We start from the raw sequence: 20,521 nt of genomic DNA on the forward strand, positions 1-20,521 counted from the left end.
TGAATTTTATTGGAATCCATCTAGATAGGCTCGTATGACTTGGTGGTTGGGGTCGTCTCATTCTTCTTCTTCCTCGCGAGATCACGCGCGCGCCAGTCTGATCGGATGGGAACAGGCCATCCTCCCCGGCCGGGCTTGGACTTTGGCTGGTCAGGCGTGGTCCAGCTTGGAAACTTCTTCCCCGCCTGTTGTTTAGAGGTGTCAGCTTTCACGCTCGCGTTCGCGGCGATGTGGACGCCTGTGAATGACCCGGGCGCGCGTGACGCCGTCGACCGGGACTGCCGGCGAGCTGGGATCGCCGCCGGCGACTTTCTAGATGTCGCTCGTCACGGCGGCAAGTCTTGTATGTGTGGAAATGTCATCCGGGGCGACATGAGGGCGGACGTGAGAGTGAGAGTTACTGTGCGTGTGTCGCTGTGCCGCGGCGGGCTGCGACGCGTGTGGAGCACATTCTCCCGGCGGGCCGGCGGATAGATGCTAATCGCAGTTGGACTGCGACCGATCGCGGCGATAACCTGGAGCAGGTAACGAAGGTCCAAAATTGAAGACGTTCGAGACGTCGGAAAACGCAGGTCTGCACTCTGCAGTGGCAGTTCCAATCATGCAGACTGTGGTGGTGACGATGCGGCCGGCCGGCCGCCCATCGGTAGTTGACTTGACTAGAACCGGACCTGGCACTGCCACGGCCCGCCGAGCCGGATCACCAGTCGTCGGACGCGTCGTTTCCTTTTTTTTTTTTTTTGAGCCTGGACACAGTCGGTATCATCGTTGGTTTTCAGAGTTCAGACTCGTGTAGCTCCTGGCTGGGCTGGGCAATCCTCTGCTGTGGACTAGCTGGACAGGGGGCCTCTCCCCTGATGGGCTGCCCCTTTCTACACTGGGCTGCTGCTGTGTGGTCGGGTCGGCGGGCTGCTGCTTAGCTCGTCACAAGGCCCTTACTCTCTTCACAGATCAACGCTGGGCCATAAAATCAAGGGCCGCGCTCACTTCACCGATCCGCACCATTTCATTCCACCCAACCGCTTTGACTTAGCCCAGCAACTGGCAACCGCGCAGCATCTCCTTCTAAAAAAAAGAAAATAAAGAAAAGCAAAAAAGAAAAAGAAAAAGAAAAAAAAGAAGGATCATCATCACTCATCCGCCCCATGCGGCGCTCCGTGAACGGACGGACGACCAGCAGGGCAGCACGTCCACGGACATCCGCGGCCGTGAGGACACACCCAGGAGGCCAGGACGCAGTTATGCGGCAGCTCCTACATTGTTGTCACAGGGCGTCCGGCCGGCCTGCCTGCCGCGCGCCTACAGTGGAGAAGTACACGCCGGCCCGCAGCCACCTGCAGGCTGTTCATCGCCGTTGCACTGCATGCCGCCGGCACTGTGCGCGCGCTACACTACAGTGCCGCCGGTCGCCCTGGGGTCTGGGGATCGGAGGACGGGAGGCGGATGCGGTGGTTGAGCTCACGAATCATTATGATCATGCAAGGGTGAGCTGGCTGGCTGGTTCCATTCCATGGTTGTGGCGAGATCGATCCGGCCGGCCGCCGCTGTCTGCTGGACGGTGGTGGCGCGTGCTGTGCTGGCGCACTGTGAGGCACTGGTGGCCAGGCGTACGGCCGCGCCGTACGGACATTTTACCTCCGTACTTTCCGCTGATTGGTTCCACACGGACAGAGCGTGAATAATCCACAGGACGGGCAGCAATTACATTGCAGCAGGCTTAGTGAAGAGTAAGGACAGGCGGCGTTCCAAACCTAGAATTACCTGTGAAAAGAAATGGTCCATTGACCTGAATCACCCATCTGGGTAATAGTTACTACACACAAAACATACACGGTTCGTTCTCCTCCAGTTCATATTACCAGGGCAATTCAAGGCACAAGCTGAGAATGTTACCAAATGTTTAGTCGTCATCTTTAGAAGAAAACTGTAAAAGAAAACCATGATGCCTAGCTACTTTGCAGGGAATCACTTACTGTGTATTTACGGCCGAATAGCAACAATGGCCATCAACCAACAGTTCAAGCACTACCTCAATAATCACCGTACCGCGAGCAGCAGATTTAGGCTTTTTACCCTGCCGCTGCCATGGATCGGCAATCTTTGCTGGACGTCCACAGTAACCCCCAACACCATCGACCGGCAACTTTAATTTGCTGGGCGTCCGTCCGAACGTGCATGCATGTACATGCAGCTAGCAGCAGTGGCACTAGCCCGTCACGACCCCAGCCGGTACATGCCGTCCGGCGCCATGAACGCCGTCCTGCTGTCCGCCATGTACAGCGCCGCGGCGCCCTGCGGGGCGTGGAACCCGCCCGCCGCCGCCGCCGCCTCCATCATCGCGAACGGCATGTCCTCCGATGTCGGCTTCCAGTGCCGCTTCCGCTGGTTGATGAACCAGTTGTTGATCTGCTTCTGGTCCAGCCCTGTCGTCTCCGCCAGCGCCATCTTCTCCGTCTCCTGCGCCCACCCGCTCGCAACATTCAAAATCTCACACAACTCATGCTGCAACAGCGTGTACAGCTGCCATTGCATATATATATATATATGTGAAGAACATATGAGTAATTTGAAGAGGTTCAAAAATATATGCAAAGATGTAGGGGGTCATACAGAAGGGTAGGGCCACTTGTAGTGCAGCTCCCACCAGTGGAGAAGCTTCTGCCTGGCCTCCTTGGGGAGCTTCCCTTTCTTCTTCCTCTTGGTGAACTCCTGCCGGAGGCCGCCCAGGTAGCCGCCGTACTTCCTCAGGAGCTGGTGCTTGAGCTCCTTGTCCTCGGCACAGGGATCGATCTCCTCAGGGCAGCTCGCGTCCTGGTCATCCTCGGACGACCCAGCGCCTTCACAGTTACTGTCTGTAATAAGTATATAGATCATCGAAAAACAAAGGTTTGTTAAAATTTGTCACTTTTGTTATAACGGATTAGATCACTTCTGACAAAGTTTTGGTGAGTAAGGGCCACCAATTATGGAGAGATCTACAACCCAAACAAGTTTCTCAATTAATTCTGTCTGTTTAGATAGGTGAGATGGTACGAATGAACAGTCGAATCCTGAACAAATAGTGCTCATGCAGCTACAGTAGATCGGAGCCTAGGCCACACTACACAAAATAATACTACTAGGATTGTTGCCGCTTTAACACCCATGGCATCATGTTTATTAACTTTGAACAGGTACTGTTTTGATTCACATTTTACAGGGAAGAGAGTCTTATAAAAATGTCCCCACGGGAGGATAATAGCCTCTTGTGCAGACCCCGAACATAAGGATCATTCCCTTTTAATTCATTGAAATCTTCTTAATCAATTAGATTGACAGCCAATATCAACGTCACAGACTAATAATAAACGGCATAAACTCTAATAGATTGAAAATGGGACAAATCGAGGAAAAGAAGCTACTGCCTAAAGATCGCATACAGCATACATGCATTCTTTCAGGACATCTTGCAGCAATTGTGGTTTCTAGGTGTATTATAAAAATTTAGGAGGATGATTTGAATACTTTAGAAATAATGTATGCGAGTAAATATGCTAAAATAAAGTGCAAATACTATCTTAGAGCAACATAAGAGAAATGCTAGTGACATGTCAAAATATATAAATCACTACGCATGCATGCATTGCTGTCTACACTGATACCGCCATGACATAAACCCTCTATGAACCTAAACTCACTGCACGTGGCAAAAGTTGGGAAAACACAATGAAACAACTGAATCATCAATTATTCATTCAATCACCCTTGATGTCAAAGGATTGTGCAAACTACGGAATAAAATATTAAATATACACACTGAAGACATTTACAACAGAAATAGAAAAACATAATGAAGCGAGAAACTTTAAAACACTTTTATTCAATTATGGGAAAAAAGTTCTTCAATGATTTCCACTACTGCTTCACACATGAACTGCTGAACTTGATGGTATTAAAATTTCGAACGATTGGTACTAAACTTTTAAATAGACAACAAATGCACGAGCCAAAATATGGAACAATCACTCTCGATTTTGAATAATGTGTTTAGGAATGCATGTTAAAACTGATTTATTACGGAACTTCACCAGTTAGCTAATTAGCAATTGTTGGTGAATACAGATAAGCGAGAAGCCTCTAGCTGGGGCATCAGGAATGGTAACAGATAAAATTACATGCTCCTTATCAGTTTGAGTGTATTTGTACAAAGCAAGTGCACTCCTTGGGTACATAGTCATTAGATGCTATATATCCTTATTAAGAAAAGGTTCATAGGTTCCAGTTCCAGGTGCTTTCTCTCTTATTAGTCATTCTTGTGGGCCAAACAATCATACACAAGAGAATAGTTTCACAAACTAATCTATTTCACTAAACATGTCCTATCTTCTTAACCACACACATGTCACAACTCACAAGTTAATAAAAAAAGTTCAACACCAAATTTTAAATTTTCTACTAACTACAAAACGATGAATGGAATGCTAAATGCATCTATGTATTATCACAAGATAATAAAAGATAAAATGTATATCAGATAGCGAGATTTTTTGCTCTTTTTTTAAACATTTAGAAGATGATGAATGCTGCTAAAAATCTGACCTTAGAAAGCAGATGAAGAGAATTTAACACTCTTGGGCTGATGTGGCAATTTCATAATTGAATTCAAAGAGGCGCATTGTTAATAAATGCCCTACCATATAGCCATGCATACTACTGGTATCCATGCAGCAATCACATACAAGCTAGGTACGGTTGAACAACACACCTGATCGATGTATGAGGTCAGCTGGCGGCCAGCAATTCTATGTGTGCTGCGCAAGAGGGTGGGGGGTTGTGATTTTTCAAATACATGTTCAATGAATGAATTGTTGGTTTTCCTTTTCTTCATACCACAGAAAGTAGGTTTTGTAATACCTTCCATCCATGCACTACACAGATTTAACCTGACCATTCAGTTAATAAAAACCACAAATGAAAACTATACTTTATGTGGTACTGAAAATGAAACTGAGCAAACAGAGAAGGTGCAGCAACTAACACATACAATTGGCATTTGACAAAGCAATTGTTTCACTAAAATTCTGTGGCAAATAGGGCAATAATAAAATCAGCGGGAAGGCAATGCAACTCAATGTTGGATGACAATCCTGAAGCTGTGACGCCTATCTGGTACACGTATGTCATGCATGCTGACATGACCCTATTGCTATTTTACATTTCACAAGCATGGCAAAAATATAATAATATAGTCCTTTTTAATGGAAAGATAATATAGACTTCGTTCCACATTTGATTTGTGGAAGCTAAGTAACTGAGAATTGAGATCTGTTGCAACATTGTAGGGAACATGGGATTGTGCAGTTTTTATTTGGAAATATAAAGGGCCTTATGGTATTAATTGCTGGTATAGTAGCACATGGAGAAGGGGCACATCATACTTGCTGCATTTATACAAGGTTAATAGATCTAATCTGCTGGGACTCAAAATTTGATAATGATCCAGAGACCTGTATGATAAACTACTACAAAACTGCCCAGTAAAATATAAAACTATATTTGGAGATAAAACCAACTTATGGCTATGTACTTATGTGTGATCGTGTAACCTTTTTTCTTGCATATATGTCCCTATATACTACATGAAGCAGATGGTTCTTAACGCATCAAGAAACAGCGGTACTACATTGACCATAGGAAGGACGCATGAACCATGCATGTCAAGCGTGTCATAGCTGGATCATTACCCCTACTGTTGTAGAATAGATCAAGAGACAAAGCAAACAGTGTAGTAACAGTACATATCCATCTCGAACAGTGTCGCTATTTATTTGGTTACCCATAATACTCGCGGATGCAGAGACGACACACACTACTAACAGCAGATTGCACCGCCCATCCACCGCCACACGTGTGTTGCAACAGCTAACTGTATATGCTCACAAAACGAGCTTATATGCTTTAATTTGATTAGTTTGTTAACAGTAATATCAAGCCGAGAAGACCAATATTCTTTTGAAAAAGATGGATATGATGTTACACGAATCTCTCACAAAGCTACAGGCAAAGAAAACTAAAGAAAATATCGGACATGGGAGTGGTAAACAAGAACCAGGGGCTCTGATGTCTCTCGTCAGTAACACCATGCTTGTAACTGAAGAGCGTCTTCAAAAGTGTTCGAGCATCATTCCATGGCACATCATCAGCTCTCCAATATTGCATATACAATTTGAGCTAAAGCTAATAAACGAGAGGTGGAGAGCCATGAAACCTGGAGCTTACTGTGGCCTCGTGATGCTCACTATACTACTGATGGATGCTCTATTATGCTTCAACTAAACAAGTGGACTAATGCATGCAAACCTTATCCCCTCCCCGAATAAACTAATCAACAAAATAAACGGCCAGATGGCCGTATCAGTGGCAAGAATCCAAAGAAGGGAAAAAGCTAGCTCAGTTGCATCGCATAAACCGAACATCATTTCCAGATGTGGTAAGCTACCTGTCTCAAAAGAACCATACAGAAACAAATATTTACCGGTGATCGAATCGAGCTGCCTCTCCACGCTCTTGAAGAACTCCGCAGCTTCCTGGATCGGGCGCGCCAGCTCCTCCTGGTACTTCACCAGCATGTTGCAGTAAGCCTCCTGCAGCGGCAAGCAGGAGCAGGCGATTAGTTTTTGAGAGCAACACCATGGACAGAAGTATCGCATGCGACGAATTGAATCGATCTATCTGTCAAAGCACGGCAGACCATGAACTGGTCGAGCTCCGGGTCAGCACGCGTCGGCTCGTGCCGCCGCCGGCTTGGCCCCGGCTGTGCGTCCAGCTTCGCCGCCATGGCCGAGAGCCTATCTGACACATCCGGCGGCGCACCAACCTACGATCGACAACAGATAGTTAATCCATGATATGAAATTTTTATTTTTATTTATCCTGACCAGATTAAACTAGACCTGTGCATGGCTTCTTGTACTAACCTTTTGGCAGTCCAAGTAGGCAGCGACGAGGGCCGAGTACTGTGGGTGCGACATGATCTTGGTCTTGATGGTCTCGGCATCTACCGGCGAAATCTCTCCTTGTGCAAGTGAACCGTCCTTCCGGTGGCTATGTTGCGCGGCCGACGGGTCGGCAAGTAACTGCTGCAGCGCGAGTCTTGAGCTGTGGTGATGCCCGTCCGGTGACGGAAACCCCTGTGCTGACGACGATGCCGGCAGCAAAGGAAGCTGCAAGAAGGAAGCCTTGGAAGCACTGCTCCCGCCTCCGCCAAGATCCCTGAAGCTATCCATGGCGCTTTCTTAGTGTGCCAATCAAAAGACAAAGAAGAAGAACTGAGGCCAAGACTTAAGAAACCCTAGCTAGCAATGGATGGGAAGGAGGAGATGAACTCAGAAAGATGCTTGAGATATTTGGGATGGGAAGATGGAATGAAGAGAGGAGGAAAGGTACAGGTACATTGGTTGAATGATATGCTTGAGTGGCTGGTGGCTGGCTTTGTTCCCATGTCAAGTCAGAGTAAAGAGGAAGCTGTGTGTGTTGCTGTTGGTAGCTGCCGCTGTTACAGGCACAGGACAGCTGCCTGCGAGGGAATACTCGGGGCACTCGGCTCGAATTGACAGAGACCAACCGATGCGAGGGGGAGAAGATCCGTACCAAAGGTGCAGGCGCATCATACATATCACATGCAGATGCGTGATCTTTTTCTTGCTCTTCATCAGTCCTTGCTTGGGACGTTTCTTGGATCTGGACGGATTTTTTGAGGTTTCGGGTGTCGCCGACGGCCCTGCAGGAGCAGTCAGGACAGTGAGTTGTTTCATCTACAAGCAGTAGCAAGCGTCACATAGCTGGGACTGTAGAATGAAGTTACAGGCAACAGCTGCGGTGTTCCCGGCATGTCGTCTCTCTCCGCCAATCTTTCCATGTGTTTAGCTTTACCCCTCCCTTTCACCAAGATGGAAAGATTCTTGGAAAAGTAACATGCTACTAGTGTATGTTCATGCCCTTGGCAGTTGGCGCATACTCCCTCCAGCTCCTGTTTCTCCACTTCTTAATCTTTCATCTTTCCATGGCAAGATTGTCTGGAGATAAATCAAAGCCCAAGTTATATTTGATGGTAGCGACTAGCGACATAACAAGGCATGTAGTATATATCCAAGTACTGGTGGAGGCGATAAAATGAAAATTTTGCCTAAAACACTCGACATCAGACAATCTCGATCGACTATTCGAATCTGATGATATTTGCTGAAGAGCTAATCGTCGCTGAGGTAATTTGTGGGGTAAACTGTGCGCATTAGGTTCGTTTATGGTCAGGAGAGGAGAGTGTAACTGTAATAACCTTCAAGAATAAGCAACTCTGAAAAGGATATAGTGGCATCATATTAGGTTATGCGTCAGTTTAGCACAATTATATTTTAGTAGTGTGGCCCAAACTAGTCTGAACCACACTTGCCTTGATCCAAGGGCGGTCACACGTTATTTCCAAAGTACATATATCTTACCTTCCTTTCAAAATATTCTCCCTTACCAGATAGAGTATAAGAAAGTTTACAATGTCAGCAACATAAAGCATATACCACAAATTATCCCTGAGTTAAACAAACTTTTCAGCATGTCTTACAAATTGGATATACATTATTAACCAAATTTTGACACAAGATAGCTCCTCGTTAAGAGTTAGTCATAGCCGCTAAGAAGGCAATCAATGGCGATAACAGCTAACCAAGTTCTCCCCATCCTCCGACCATTTTAATCTCGTGAAAAGTGGCAGCATAAATCAATCACATTAGGCACCATCATGATTTGAAAGATGTCTAATCAAAGTGTAGACGGGTTCCCCTAGTTGTAAAAATAGACTCTAAACTAGGATGGGGTCACTAACAAACGGACCAGCTGGAACTTTGCTCCATGCATACATCATCACTTCATCAGTATAATGCATGAACTTATATCCAACAAATAATCCAAAGCAAACCTGAATCCAAAACCAAAAAAGGGTTCCAGTATTTTTGAGTTTAGAAATGGAAAGTATTTTCTTGATTCGCCAGCCAGATTGAGCAAACTCTGTAACAGTCGAGAAAAGATTACCTCCCTGCCTACACAGCTAGCAGTGCGATGGACACAACGAGAAGCTATGTCCACCGCCAACCGGCCTCCATCGCACCCTCTACCAGATGAGAGAGAGGAGCCCGTGTTTTCTGCTCGTCTTGTCACATCTATGTCGAAAGATGGGCTACTGCCAGTAAAGCTCAGTTTATGCTGTGCAGCCAGGGCTTCAGCCACATGATCCTCTCCGCTCCATCCGATCCCGTCCGTCCCAGTTGGCAATGCCTGCAGCCTGCAGGGCCCTATGCTACCTTGACCTATATATCTTTGCTGGGCTCCAGCCTCCAGAGAAGAATATGTATAACGAGTAAACAGCGAGAGAGATTGTGACATAGAAGCTGAAACTGAAGACATACGAGCGAAAGTACCATGACGAGTCATCAGAGGTCGCTGTTAACCACCTACCAGTTTTTAATTTAGCTAACCAGTCAGGGAGCTATTTATATATCCAGGTACAGTCGAGTTGTTTGCGAACGCCTGTAGATGGCGTGGTGTCTATATGCAGACTCCGTAGTGTCACGATCGTGCATGTTTTATTTGAAATATATATAACCGGAGGATATAATGGTCAAAGAATCTCGTCGAACAGTACGGACGGGACTTGAGGCCTTGTCACCTTATCACGTCCTTTCGTGGCACCCCTATACTGTCTTGTTGTAGGTATTCTGTCTTTTCGACGGTATTTCAATTTTGTGCGGCTACCCTGTATGATCATTTCTGGCCAGATTGCCGTTACCTAGCATCATTAATTTTGGGGAGGACTGACGACGCCAGGATTTAAAGAAAAACAATAAAAGCTTGACAGGCTTAAAGAAATGCAGTAAAAGCTAGCTACCAGTGCACCACAGCATCAGGACGAGGTTGTTCAAGAGACGAACGCAAGCAACCAAACATTGTAACGGTAAAACAACAGACACTGCAGTTAGTAGTAGGGAAACGGGCAGGAGCACTGACCAATACTGAGCCTCTGGATCTGGTCGGAGCCCGGCGCGAATCGCGGGGGGTCGATCGAGCTGGCGCATGGGCGCGGCCAGCCCCCAGACCGGGCGCAGGGCGCGTGCCGCTAGCAGCTAGCTAGCGCAGGCTGCCCATGCACCCGTCCAAGTCATGGCTCGGCTCGTCGCCCGCATATGCTGGCCCGCCGACGACTCCCACACCACTCCACCAGGCAGGTCTCGTCAAATCTCTGATGGAATCAGGAATCCCTCCATGGTTCGATCGATCATTTCGCTCGCTCGCGGTTGCTCTCGAGAGCAAGTCCCACAGCAGTTACGCTTCCTCCGAGCCGACTGACAGGATCCCACGCGCCTGTGCATGGCAAGAACTCAATTATTGGCAGCAAGCAAGCAAGTCCCACAGCAGTTACGCGCTTGGCCATAAAATGCAAGCAGTGCTTGCAAAGTCCTAAGAAGGCAAGGCCACTTGAGGTACCAACCAGTTGGTAATCCAACTTATACCTGACGTGCAATGGCCGTTCCGGAACAGGGAGCGTCCTATTCATTGTCTGATTGTCAATGTTATCCTGGTTTAAAGGATGGGTCATGTAGTTGCAGCTTGCAGGCATACCCTAACTCTGCCTGCACAGAAGGAAAATGCAATGTAGGCAGAAATTCTGTATTCTGACACTAGAAATACGCAAAATTCCTGTGGTTTGGTTGGAGAAAAATAACATGGAAAGAAGTAGCAATTGGGCCTTGCAACCTCTGTAAACCTGAAAAGGCCCACTAGAGCCAATAAACCGAGCAAAAATCTGGATGCGCCCCGCACTCATATGGGCTACATTCACCTCAGCCTAGTTAAGTTATGGGCCGCTTTGACCTCAGGCCACATAAACTATGAAGCATTTTGACCTCAGCCCAGATTCTGAAGCATCTGTGTGACTACTGACTAGTGAAGTGTTCTATCACCATGGCCATTTGCCCATTTCCCTGTTGCAGACAAGCAAATTTTACCAGCCAACCAGTACAGCTTTTGTTTTTTTTAAGACGAAGCAAACCAGCACAGTAGGGAGCGCTAGCTACATGACAAGTTACTTTCCTGAAGATTCTTGAGAATGCGAGTGATGGCAAATATATACATACTTTTTCGTCATTGCTTCTGGCATGTACTCTCTTTTGATCCAATGTCATATTCGCGTGCCCCAATTACTTCGATTACAAATCTGTACATCTTTTCACCAGACACGTGTTGATGACATCGTTGAGTTTCAATACAACAAAAACCTGTAACCAACCAGCATATACTGTAAACTTTGAATGGAAAACTGAATATATGGAACGTTCAATTTATCTGACTAATTGAAGGAACAGCATGCCATTTATATAAGCTATTAAGAGCTAATATGCGTGCAAATCCTGAAAAGGGAGCTAATTGCATTAAAGTGCCCATACCATATACCAGGTTCAAATTTCGTTACGATGCAAACACAAACATGTTAAGAATAATATGACGATGTAAAACATTGGCCGGCCTTCCACGTCTACCTCACATCACAGCAACGAGAATGGACATATTAGGAAATTACTTTCAGATAACATAATGTTTTGAAATCAGAGACGTGCATAACCAGCATGATGTGAAAGAGGAAAAGAAAGCACAACATACCTAAAGAACCTTTAAGATTTTCAAATAAATTTCACTCAGCTATTAGGACTTACTTACAATAACAACCTACAGTTTTCATAAAGAACACACCTAAATTGGGGGGAAAAACCTGAGTCGTCGACCCAGTTTCAGGATAGCACATGCTTATTTTTATAATATAGACCCAAAAAGGACCCAAAAAGATCACCATGATGAAAACGAGCATACATCACGACACCATGAGTCATCGACAGCGACTGAGGGGCCAAAATGACAATTGTTCACTTATTCTGCGAGCATATTTCAAAATACTTGGAAATCAAGCAAATTCTTTGACTTGTATGTTCCCCAAAAGTAGAGCTCAATTGAGGCACATAAAAGAAGTGGAATATGTCAAAATAATGCTTACAGGGTTGGTCAGCATCCAGGGAAAGCTTATTAGGAATCAAATGGATACAGTAAATATAGCTCATTAGTTTTCCAAGGAGCGAATATGAACAGGACTGATGCCGACATAGTCCAGGAGTTTCAGAAGGTGCAACCTGAAGGTCCTGTCATCAAATCAAGTGCTGCAGTTAACACCAGCATGAGAACTTGCAACAGTCATATAGCTGAATATGATAACATCGATATTACGGATCTGCACTATATAAAGCATGTTTTAGCTAATAATAAAGGGTATCTTGCTATCCATCAAATAAAATGTGTCCACTTCATTTTTCCCACAATGAAAATTATGTATCGTGTTTGTATTTAAACCATTCCGTGTGCAATCAGTATGTAACTCTTTATTAGGCGTGTCTTTTCTTTAACATCTAGCTTTGTTCTTTCTTTGCAGCATGTGTTGAGTGTTTTGCACCCAAATTGTTTTATCGATTATCTTAGTATTGTGGCTCGCAGGAGGACTGCGTGTTTGAGAAAAGAAGTACAATATGGTTTTTACAGACTATCACTGGCTACTGTCCACATATGTATGCACAAGATTAGCACACACAGCCCAAACAATAGAATAAACAGGTGCAATATATGCAATGAGATAGTAGAATATTGTATTTACTCATCTAGGCAGATCAGATCAGATCAGATAAACAAACTACAGAGTCTAGGGTGCACGAAGACCAGGTTCAGGAAAAGGTTTTGCAGGGACTGCTGATGGCTGCATGATGGAGATTCTAATCCAAGAGAAACAACAATTAGAAAGAGAGCAGCCCAGATCACACCACCACCGATTAAACAGTATTTTATTACTATCACAGCAGCCACCTTTTTCCATGCCAATAATACACCTTCTCTCTAGTCCTCCCTTTTCAGCACATAAACACACCACCCAGACCGTCATCATGACTAACCAAGCTTAGGCCCTAATCAACACTTCTTCCACGCCCCAGAGGTCGAAGGGAGGAGAAAGAAGCTGCCATGGGGAGAGCTCCGTGCTGTGACAAAGCTAGCGTGAAGAAGGGTCCATGGTCGCCGGAGGAGGACGCCAAGCTCAAGTCCTACATCGAGCAGAATGGCACCGGCGGCAACTGGATAGCGCTGCCGCAGAAGATAGGTATGTTCCCAAGATGATCGCCATACTAGTCAGTAGCAGTACAAGGGACGGCTAATCAGTTGGTGGTGCTTGTGTGCCTGGGCCTTGTGCAGGGCTGAAGAGGTGCGGCAAGAGCTGCCGCCTCCGGTGGCTGAACTACCTCCGGCCAAACATCAAGCACGGAGGATTCTCGGAGGAGGAGGACAAGATAATCCTTAGCCTCTACATCAGCATAGGCAGCAGGTACAAATTCAGTATAGGTCTAACTGGCCTAGTGTCTTCTTTGATCATATAGACTGTAGAATTAGCTGCAACCTGGTAGGCAAGCACATGGGTACGGTAGAATCTATGATCTGAACAGACCATGCATGCTGCGGTCGTAGGTGGTCGATAATAGCGGCGCAGCTGCCGGGAAGGACGGATAATGACATAAAGAACTACTGGAACACGAGGCTCAAGAAGAAGCTCTTCGGCAAGCAGTCCCGCAAGGATCAGAGGCAGCAGCAGCAATTCATGCGCCAGGCGACGGCAAGCGATGGGATGAAGCAAGAAGCGGCGACCGGGGATGCGAACGGAAGCAGCGGCGTGCCGGCAGTTGCTTACAACTGGCACCAACAAGCCATTACAGGGGCGGTGCCACCAGTGCCAGGTATTATGATGGAAGGCCATCGCATAGGAGATGAGGTAGATGAGTCAATCCGGAAGCTTCTTTACAAACTAGGTGGAGCAGGCCCTTTTGCAACTCTGCCAGTTCCTCAGTGCGTTCCTCCAATGTACGAGGGAAGTCCAAGCCTCATGCCGCCATCATGCACGGTAGACACCACTTCCCTCAGCGAAGGCGGTGTGCAAGGTTCCAGCACACTGCCGGCGCTGGAACTGGACCAGAACTTCCACTTTAATCAGGTTAAGCTGGATGGTCTGGATTGCTTCTTTGGTATGAGTACGGATCAGAGCATGAGGTGGAATGAGGTGATCCCATTGGTTTGCCCTAATAATACTGTGGCTTCCAGCTCCCAAGGGATGCAGCAGTATTGTCTTGTTGACGAACCGGCGAACCTTGGTATGAAGTAGCCATTGGTTTATGTTTTAATGTACATGCATAATTGTGGTGTAAATTTGTACTAGCATTCATTGGGAATGGTGAAAGATGAGAGTTTCTTTGAATTAACAGCAATAGGGTCTCTCACCACTCCTAAATGAGAGAGATGCCTGATTTTCAGGTGTTTTTCTATGAGTTTCTTGAAATGGAAATTTCCTCTACTCGGCTTACTGCCTTACAGAAATATTTACAGTTTTGGTTTGTATCGATTGCATTGTTCTGTTAATTTATCTGGTGTGAATCCAGTATTTGTACCAAGTGCTGACACTGACCTCGAGGCTACAATTATAGTGTCTGTCTCTAAAGCCATAGACATATTTTATTTACACAATATGCATGGTTTGCCTAATTTTGGTATAGAAGACATGGTCGTCTGCACATCACTAGAATCTACTCAATTCATGTGATATTAAGGAAGTAATAGGGCACATAGACAAATCGAATCCTTCTATCCCAATTATTTTCAAATGCAAGTTAACAGGAAGTTGGTACTTAGGGCCTGCAGTCTTAGATTTACAAGGTTTTTGCGTGCATGATAAATATGGTCAGAAATCACTTAGATTTTTTTTTTGTTCGGAATTCTCTATCTTCTGTACTAAATCTCTAGGCATTTCGGCTATGATGAATTTTCCATCATAGTGGCACAAGGTTCATCTGATAGAATATATTCATTTCCATAAGCTACTCAAGTAGTGTCAGTACTTCTTTGTGTTGTTGGAATGTGAAATGAACGGGAACTTCATTTCCATGGCCGCAAGAAATGATCAAAAGGTTGCTTCTATTTCACTAGTTTGATTCCATGCTTCATTGCGCTTCCAGAGTTCAGACTGGAAATAGCATACTGTCACTTGTCACTAGCTAATTAAGTACATGCTAAAACTATCACCAAGAAAAATTATAATCACGGCTTGACTTCTGCCACAATGATTAGCTATCACTGGAACAATTTTCCGTCCCTCTAGCTTCAGGTACTATCTAAACTGTACTTATGTTATGCATTTTTCCTAGGACCAAGGAAAATGTCAGCTCAACAAACAAAACAGACTTGCCCATCACTGGTACCATACTTTGTTCTAGAGTCAACAGCTTAATTAATTAATATGTGCACATTGGTTTCCCTTATGTATGCTGTTTGCATAAATGGTATCATACCATTAGTCATAACATGTGAACTATGATGCAAGAAAGATCTTAGAAGTTTTGGGGTACTAACTGCTGGTAGATTTTGCAAATAAATTCTGAAAATATTTATTCGGGGTAAAACAAAAGTAGCAATTCTACCAACCTGCCACGGAGATGGACGTGAATTTTCTCACCCCGGTGTGCCTGACCATATAGTCTGCACCGCTGGATGCCTGGATGCGCCATGAGATAACACCCTGCACTTGAGACAAGGGATTAGCACATGCGCACATTAATCTCAAAGCTTATCAAGAGGTAGTAAAGCATAGGAGGCGCTCCTAAAAGCAAGAAAGGCTTCAGACTCCAATGATATTTTTTCTATTGGAGTGGCATTGATTGATTCTACGGTAGTTTCTGCTTGTTGTATGTGACTCACAAATTGCTTAAGGCATGTTCAGGAAGAGCCTGATAATCTTTATCAATTACAAGAGTTATTTGAACAAGGCCTATGTGTGTGTGGCTTTTTTACTAAAAGAAGTTCATATGTTCAAGCAAGAAACACTCCAAGTCTGCATGATGACTAGTATGCGAAAAGGACAAGCAAGTCAACGTAATAGTTAGAAAGAAACAGTATAATAATGCACGTCTGAGAACGGTCAAGGCAGTTATTTCATAGTCCAATCCATAAAGTAACTTGTGTATATACTAAGAAGTCAATGCTGCTTTGGTTACCTAACCTCTGCATAGGTGAGTTATAGGCATGTTCATAATGATGACTTGATGGGACAAAGGTCATCTCATCTGTCACTAACAGTTGGCGTGTGATTGAAAATTTCTCCACGCTGAATTCATGGGGTGAGTGAGTGAGTCAATCCATGCCAGCCACTAATTTGACATTTCTACGAATTGTTATGGTCCTAGTACAGTTGTTTACTAGCTCTGTTCTGTAATTTATTTAGGCTTATAAGGCGTATATTTTGAGTGGACAAGAGGATTCAGAAGGTTATCAATTTAAGAAAATGGAAGAATGACTACACTATTCATGCTTCGGTACCTTAAAAATAGGAGAGGAAATAAGTGAATGTTACTTATAATCAAGCAATAGTAATACACAATATGTAAACTGATCACACTCATCTCATAGACAGCCTGCAAACGGGATCAATGACTAGTAACTTGTTAAGTTGATGCGTAATACGGATACATCACATATTTGGATGCACATATCTTGTACCTTCCTGAAAAAGCTCGGTTTCAACTGGAGTCCAATATGGCAACACCTAAACACCTGGGTGAATGGAGCATTAGCTCTATTTTCAGAAGTAACCAAGTATTTGTGCATGCTTTGTTAGTTTGTTACAAGGCTCTTGTCATAAGTTAGAAACTACAGCGCTAAAAAGGTATGCCCTTTAGATTGACACTGCCAAAAATTAGAATAGACTTGTGTGGCTACTGTCGCAGAATAAAATAGAAGAATGGATAGGGTAAGAATATCTCCATTAGATATGGACAAGAAATCCTGACGTGGAAAACACTTTTTAATCAATCACCCTGATACATCAGCAGTGAAGTTGCAGAGAATTGTGAGGTGAACACTAGAACTATGGTGGTCACTTTCTGTAGAGTCAGCAAGTAAAGGATGGCACTGCACTACCGCAGACAGCAAGCATACATTGTTTTACAGCAAGCATACCTTGTTTTACAGAAGTTTTTCACAGGTATGGCCATCTAGTGCCAAGTGAAGTAAAACTGCCAAAACATTTTTGGAATAGAAAGTTGGTTTGGTTAATGGACTTGTTTCATTTGAGAGTGACAAGCTGATGGACTTGTTTCATTTGGTTAATGGACTTGGTTTTCCTGCGATCTCTCACATACATGGTATATGTAGGGACGGCTAATTTTATTACAGGATAAAGGGAACAGCTGATGCCTATATATCTTTTCTTTACTAGGTCGCTAAAACTAGGGGCCAATGCATGTTGGTCGTAGGGCGGCTAAACTCTTGGGCATAGACAGTTAGGCAGTGGTTGCTTGCTTGCTTACTGCAACCAAACTTCAGTGGATAAACATGAAATAGGGATATTGTAATCGGTAATTAATTTTAAGAACATGTATATCAAAATACAATCAATTAGGAAAAGACGCAACAAGCAGACTGCAGACATGCTTTTGCGAACACAAGTATGTCCTGTAACAAATCTAGGGCCCTGAAACTTATAACAAGAACCCCCGGCAGACAAGAATGTACAGCAAGATAAGCTCTACACGCACACCAAAAAGAGCACGCGAGTTACACAGATTTCATATAAAAACCATGACTATGGCTGTAAAGTGGTGAGAATATCCCTGCCAACTAGGTTTCTGCTAGATAGAGCGCCTTGCAAAACGTCAAACATTCACAACTTGATGCACATGCCGTCAACACAGCTGAGTTAGTTTATTTTGTAATCAAGTATTACCTGCACCTGAGACAAGAGCTAGACAGCCAACACTATGATGTTATAGTACTCAAGAAATCTGAGAAGGAGCTCATTGTTTATCGTATGACAGGGACAGTCACTAAGATCGATTGTGATGTTGCTTAGCTTTTCTGAAGCTAACACGAAAGTGTTTAATCTAGTGGCCTCTTTCCCCCACATACTCTATTGCACCTGTACAGGTCGTAGTTAATAAGTGATTTGTCATAGGGCAGCTACTTTATTAACTTGTTGATTGTTCCATTACAACAGGAAGATGTCGATATGGCTCTGATTATGTTGTCTAAGGGAGGATAAAGGAATAATCATAGTAACCTACTAACCTCACTGGCTATCCTCTTCTGTATGGCTCCATCCTCAATAATTTAATCTTCTATGCGTTTCTCTTATTATATTTGAACGCCAGCAAGTTTGTTGCATTAAAAAATATGCAGTTACCTCTGATGACAGGAATGAAAAGAATGGTAAGATTGTTGCTGAACCATCATGTCATACAAAAATAATGAAATGACAAAAAAAAAGAGGAAAGACACAACATGACACAGCATATGAAACAGCCAGGAAGGATGCATTAAACTTAAAATTATATGATCTTATTCACATAATAAAAGACAACCTTTGCAGCTGTCACAAGTTTAACGAGGGGGTGTCCACTGTCCACTCACAATATGAATGTCCTACAACTGCAGATCCTGGTCAATTGAAGGGTTCTTGCTGCAATCACTGTATTCCTATATTGTGCAAACAGGGTTCATCAGATGTAAGTAATTAGTACAAAGAAACTTTTGTCTTGTTTATCAGTTGAATGAGAGTAAAGTTGCTGTACTAATACAGATAAAACGGTATAAATTGTGCGTAAACTTAAAACACAGCTAGATATCTAAAATGCCTCTCCAGCTCATATAACATTTTTTATCCATTTTTTTCGAAAAGACTCTTTGTTATCCAAAATGATGTGACGTTTTTTACTATTACTCAATATGGTTGGTTTGATTTCTTCTAGTGTGCTATAAGCTAACTAGCACCAAACTGAATGAAGAAAAGTATGCATATGTTTTGTTCTTCTTCTCTTCCGTTCCCACCTTGGTGGTGCTTATGTTGGGACAGAATAAACCCACTGGTAGCCTAGCCCAACTTGCTTGGGACTAAAAGGCTTTGCTGCTGTTATTGTTGTGCTACAAGCTAATAACTAGTTAATCTAAAACCATGTTGGCCATATCTAGCTTCTGATGGATGAAGTAGCTGTCCTACCTAGGGGTTAAAGATGAGGCAATTAAGTTTTTTGTCTCGAACACTGAGCCAATTAAGCTATCTGTGCCAGTAAGAGGGAATCCGAAGTAACTGCCGTACATTCTATCACAGTAATTGATTTCATCTTTAAAAAACATTGTACATTTGAGGACATGCTACAATAGATCTAGGATCTATCACTTGCTCTTTCGGCACAAGATTGGAGCCTCTTTTCATGATCTAGGACAATTAGATGGTCCCTACTTGTCAAAAGAGAAAAGAAAGAGGAAATGATGGCCCCTTTTACTCGATAAATGTGCTTCTTCAATATTTCATTCAAGGGAATATAACAGATCTTTGCAATACGATCCCTGTGATATAGCCTGTTTATCTCAATGTGAAAGATGGTAAAACTTTATGTCATATAGTTTCAGTCAGAAACAATGTATCCATTTTTCCTAGAGTATAAGCTACTTATCCATTCGAGAATGAGAATGCAAGCTTGTAGATTACTGAATGGATCAGAAAGGTATTTTCCTTTCATGAAACTTGCATGTATACATGTTAAATAAAAGTTGAGCATGTAAAGCAAGGGCGTAGCAAACAAAACAAATATCTCTAATTTCATCATTCTAGAAAACAAAACTAGAAATGGAGGAAATCAGACTAAACTAGGTCACTTGAAAATGGAGGCTAGAAGATTAGTCAACTAGATCGGTATAGCGTCACTGTATTGATTGATATACAAGTTATAGGTAGATGAAAACGACATCACATGACAGGATGCAGTACAAGTCATGGACAATATGTACACTTTGACCAGAAATTTGCTCAAAAAGATCTTATTAACCATATGGGTGGCTTTAACACATCATTGTTCTCATCATAAATTCTTGAGTCCTTGCACACTAGCATAAGACTAACAGCTGAATTTCTTTAGTCACATTTCATGGGTCTAATCCTCTATCCATGGCCAAATCAGCTAAACTTTCACAATTTTGTCAAGAGAACAATGACTGATTGCTGTCTCCAGCAGTTCAAGATATAACTTCAAGGTTTATCTGAATATGTAGCGTAAAAAAAAACTGAAGTGCTTGATCAGGACATACAGAGTTTCACTTACACCACGACTTGGCTCCTCTCACTGTGGATTGACAACAGAAGTACTAAAACGCATCCTGGAATTAGTTTACCCTATGAGGATGCATGTGTTTTGCGTGATTAGCATATAAACATATCCTTTATAAGTAACAAATAGCCGTGCTCATATTAAAACATATTGACTTCAATAAACATTACTCCCTCCGTCCCAAATTATAGGTCGTTTTGACTTTATTAGATTCATAGACTTTGTTATGCACTTAGATATACCCTATGTCTAGATGCATAATAATATCT

At 43.6% G+C, this 20,521-nt stretch overlaps 2 protein-coding genes across 2 annotated transcripts; one reads left to right on the plus strand and one right to left on the minus strand.

Annotated features, from left to right (window-relative positions):
- Positions 1–1,781: 1,781 nt before the first annotated feature.
- On the minus strand, positions 1,782–7,817 carry LOC101766896 (homeobox protein knotted-1-like 12). The gene is made up of 5 exons (XM_004981549.2): positions 6,957–7,817; positions 6,731–6,856; positions 6,515–6,623; positions 2,611–2,852; positions 1,782–2,457 (listed from the first exon to the last, which is right to left on the minus strand). The coding sequence occupies exons 1-5, from the start codon at positions 7,263–7,265 to the stop codon at positions 2,215–2,217; spliced, it is 1,029 nt and encodes a 342-aa protein (XP_004981606.1). The 5' UTR covers positions 7,266–7,817; the 3' UTR covers positions 1,782–2,214.
- Positions 7,818–12,992: 5,175 nt separating this feature from the next.
- Positions 12,993–14,482, plus strand: LOC101767303 (transcription factor MYB4). The gene is made up of 3 exons (XM_004981550.4): positions 12,993–13,216; positions 13,309–13,438; positions 13,579–14,482. Exons 1-3 carry the CDS (start codon positions 13,081–13,083, stop codon positions 14,264–14,266), a joined length of 954 nt encoding a protein of 317 aa, XP_004981607.1. The 5' UTR covers positions 12,993–13,080; the 3' UTR covers positions 14,267–14,482.
- The last annotated feature ends 6,039 nt before the right edge of the window (positions 14,483–20,521 follow it).

Source organism: Setaria italica, chromosome IX (assembly GCF_000263155.2).
Source record: "Setaria italica strain Yugu1 chromosome IX, Setaria_italica_v2.0, whole genome shotgun sequence".
Taxonomy (NCBI): Eukaryota; Viridiplantae; Streptophyta; class Magnoliopsida; order Poales; family Poaceae; genus Setaria; species Setaria italica.

Bases quoted from the DNA above. Each gene is read 5' to 3' on its own strand.
- LOC101766896 (XM_004981549.2), bottom strand. From the start codon at position 7,265: ATGGATAGCTTCAGGGATCTTGGCGGAGGCGGGAGCAGTGCTTCCAAG. The intron at 6,624-6,730 runs GTCTGCCGTGCT...TTGCCGCTGCAG, and splicing joins CGGAGCTCGACCAGTTCATG to GAGGCTTACTGCAACATGCT. The intron at 2,853-6,514 runs GTAAATATTTGT...TACTTATTACAG, and splicing joins GCAGCTCGATTCGATCACCG to ACAGTAACTGTGAAGGCGCT.
- LOC101767303 (XM_004981550.4), top strand. From the start codon at position 13,081: ATGGGGAGAGCTCCGTGCTGTGACAAAGCTAGCGTGAAGAAGGGTCCA. The intron at 13,217-13,308 runs GTATGTTCCCAA...GGCCTTGTGCAG, and splicing joins AGCGCTGCCGCAGAAGATAG to GGCTGAAGAGGTGCGGCAAG. The intron at 13,439-13,578 runs GTACAAATTCAG...CTGCGGTCGTAG, and splicing joins TACATCAGCATAGGCAGCAG to GTGGTCGATAATAGCGGCGC.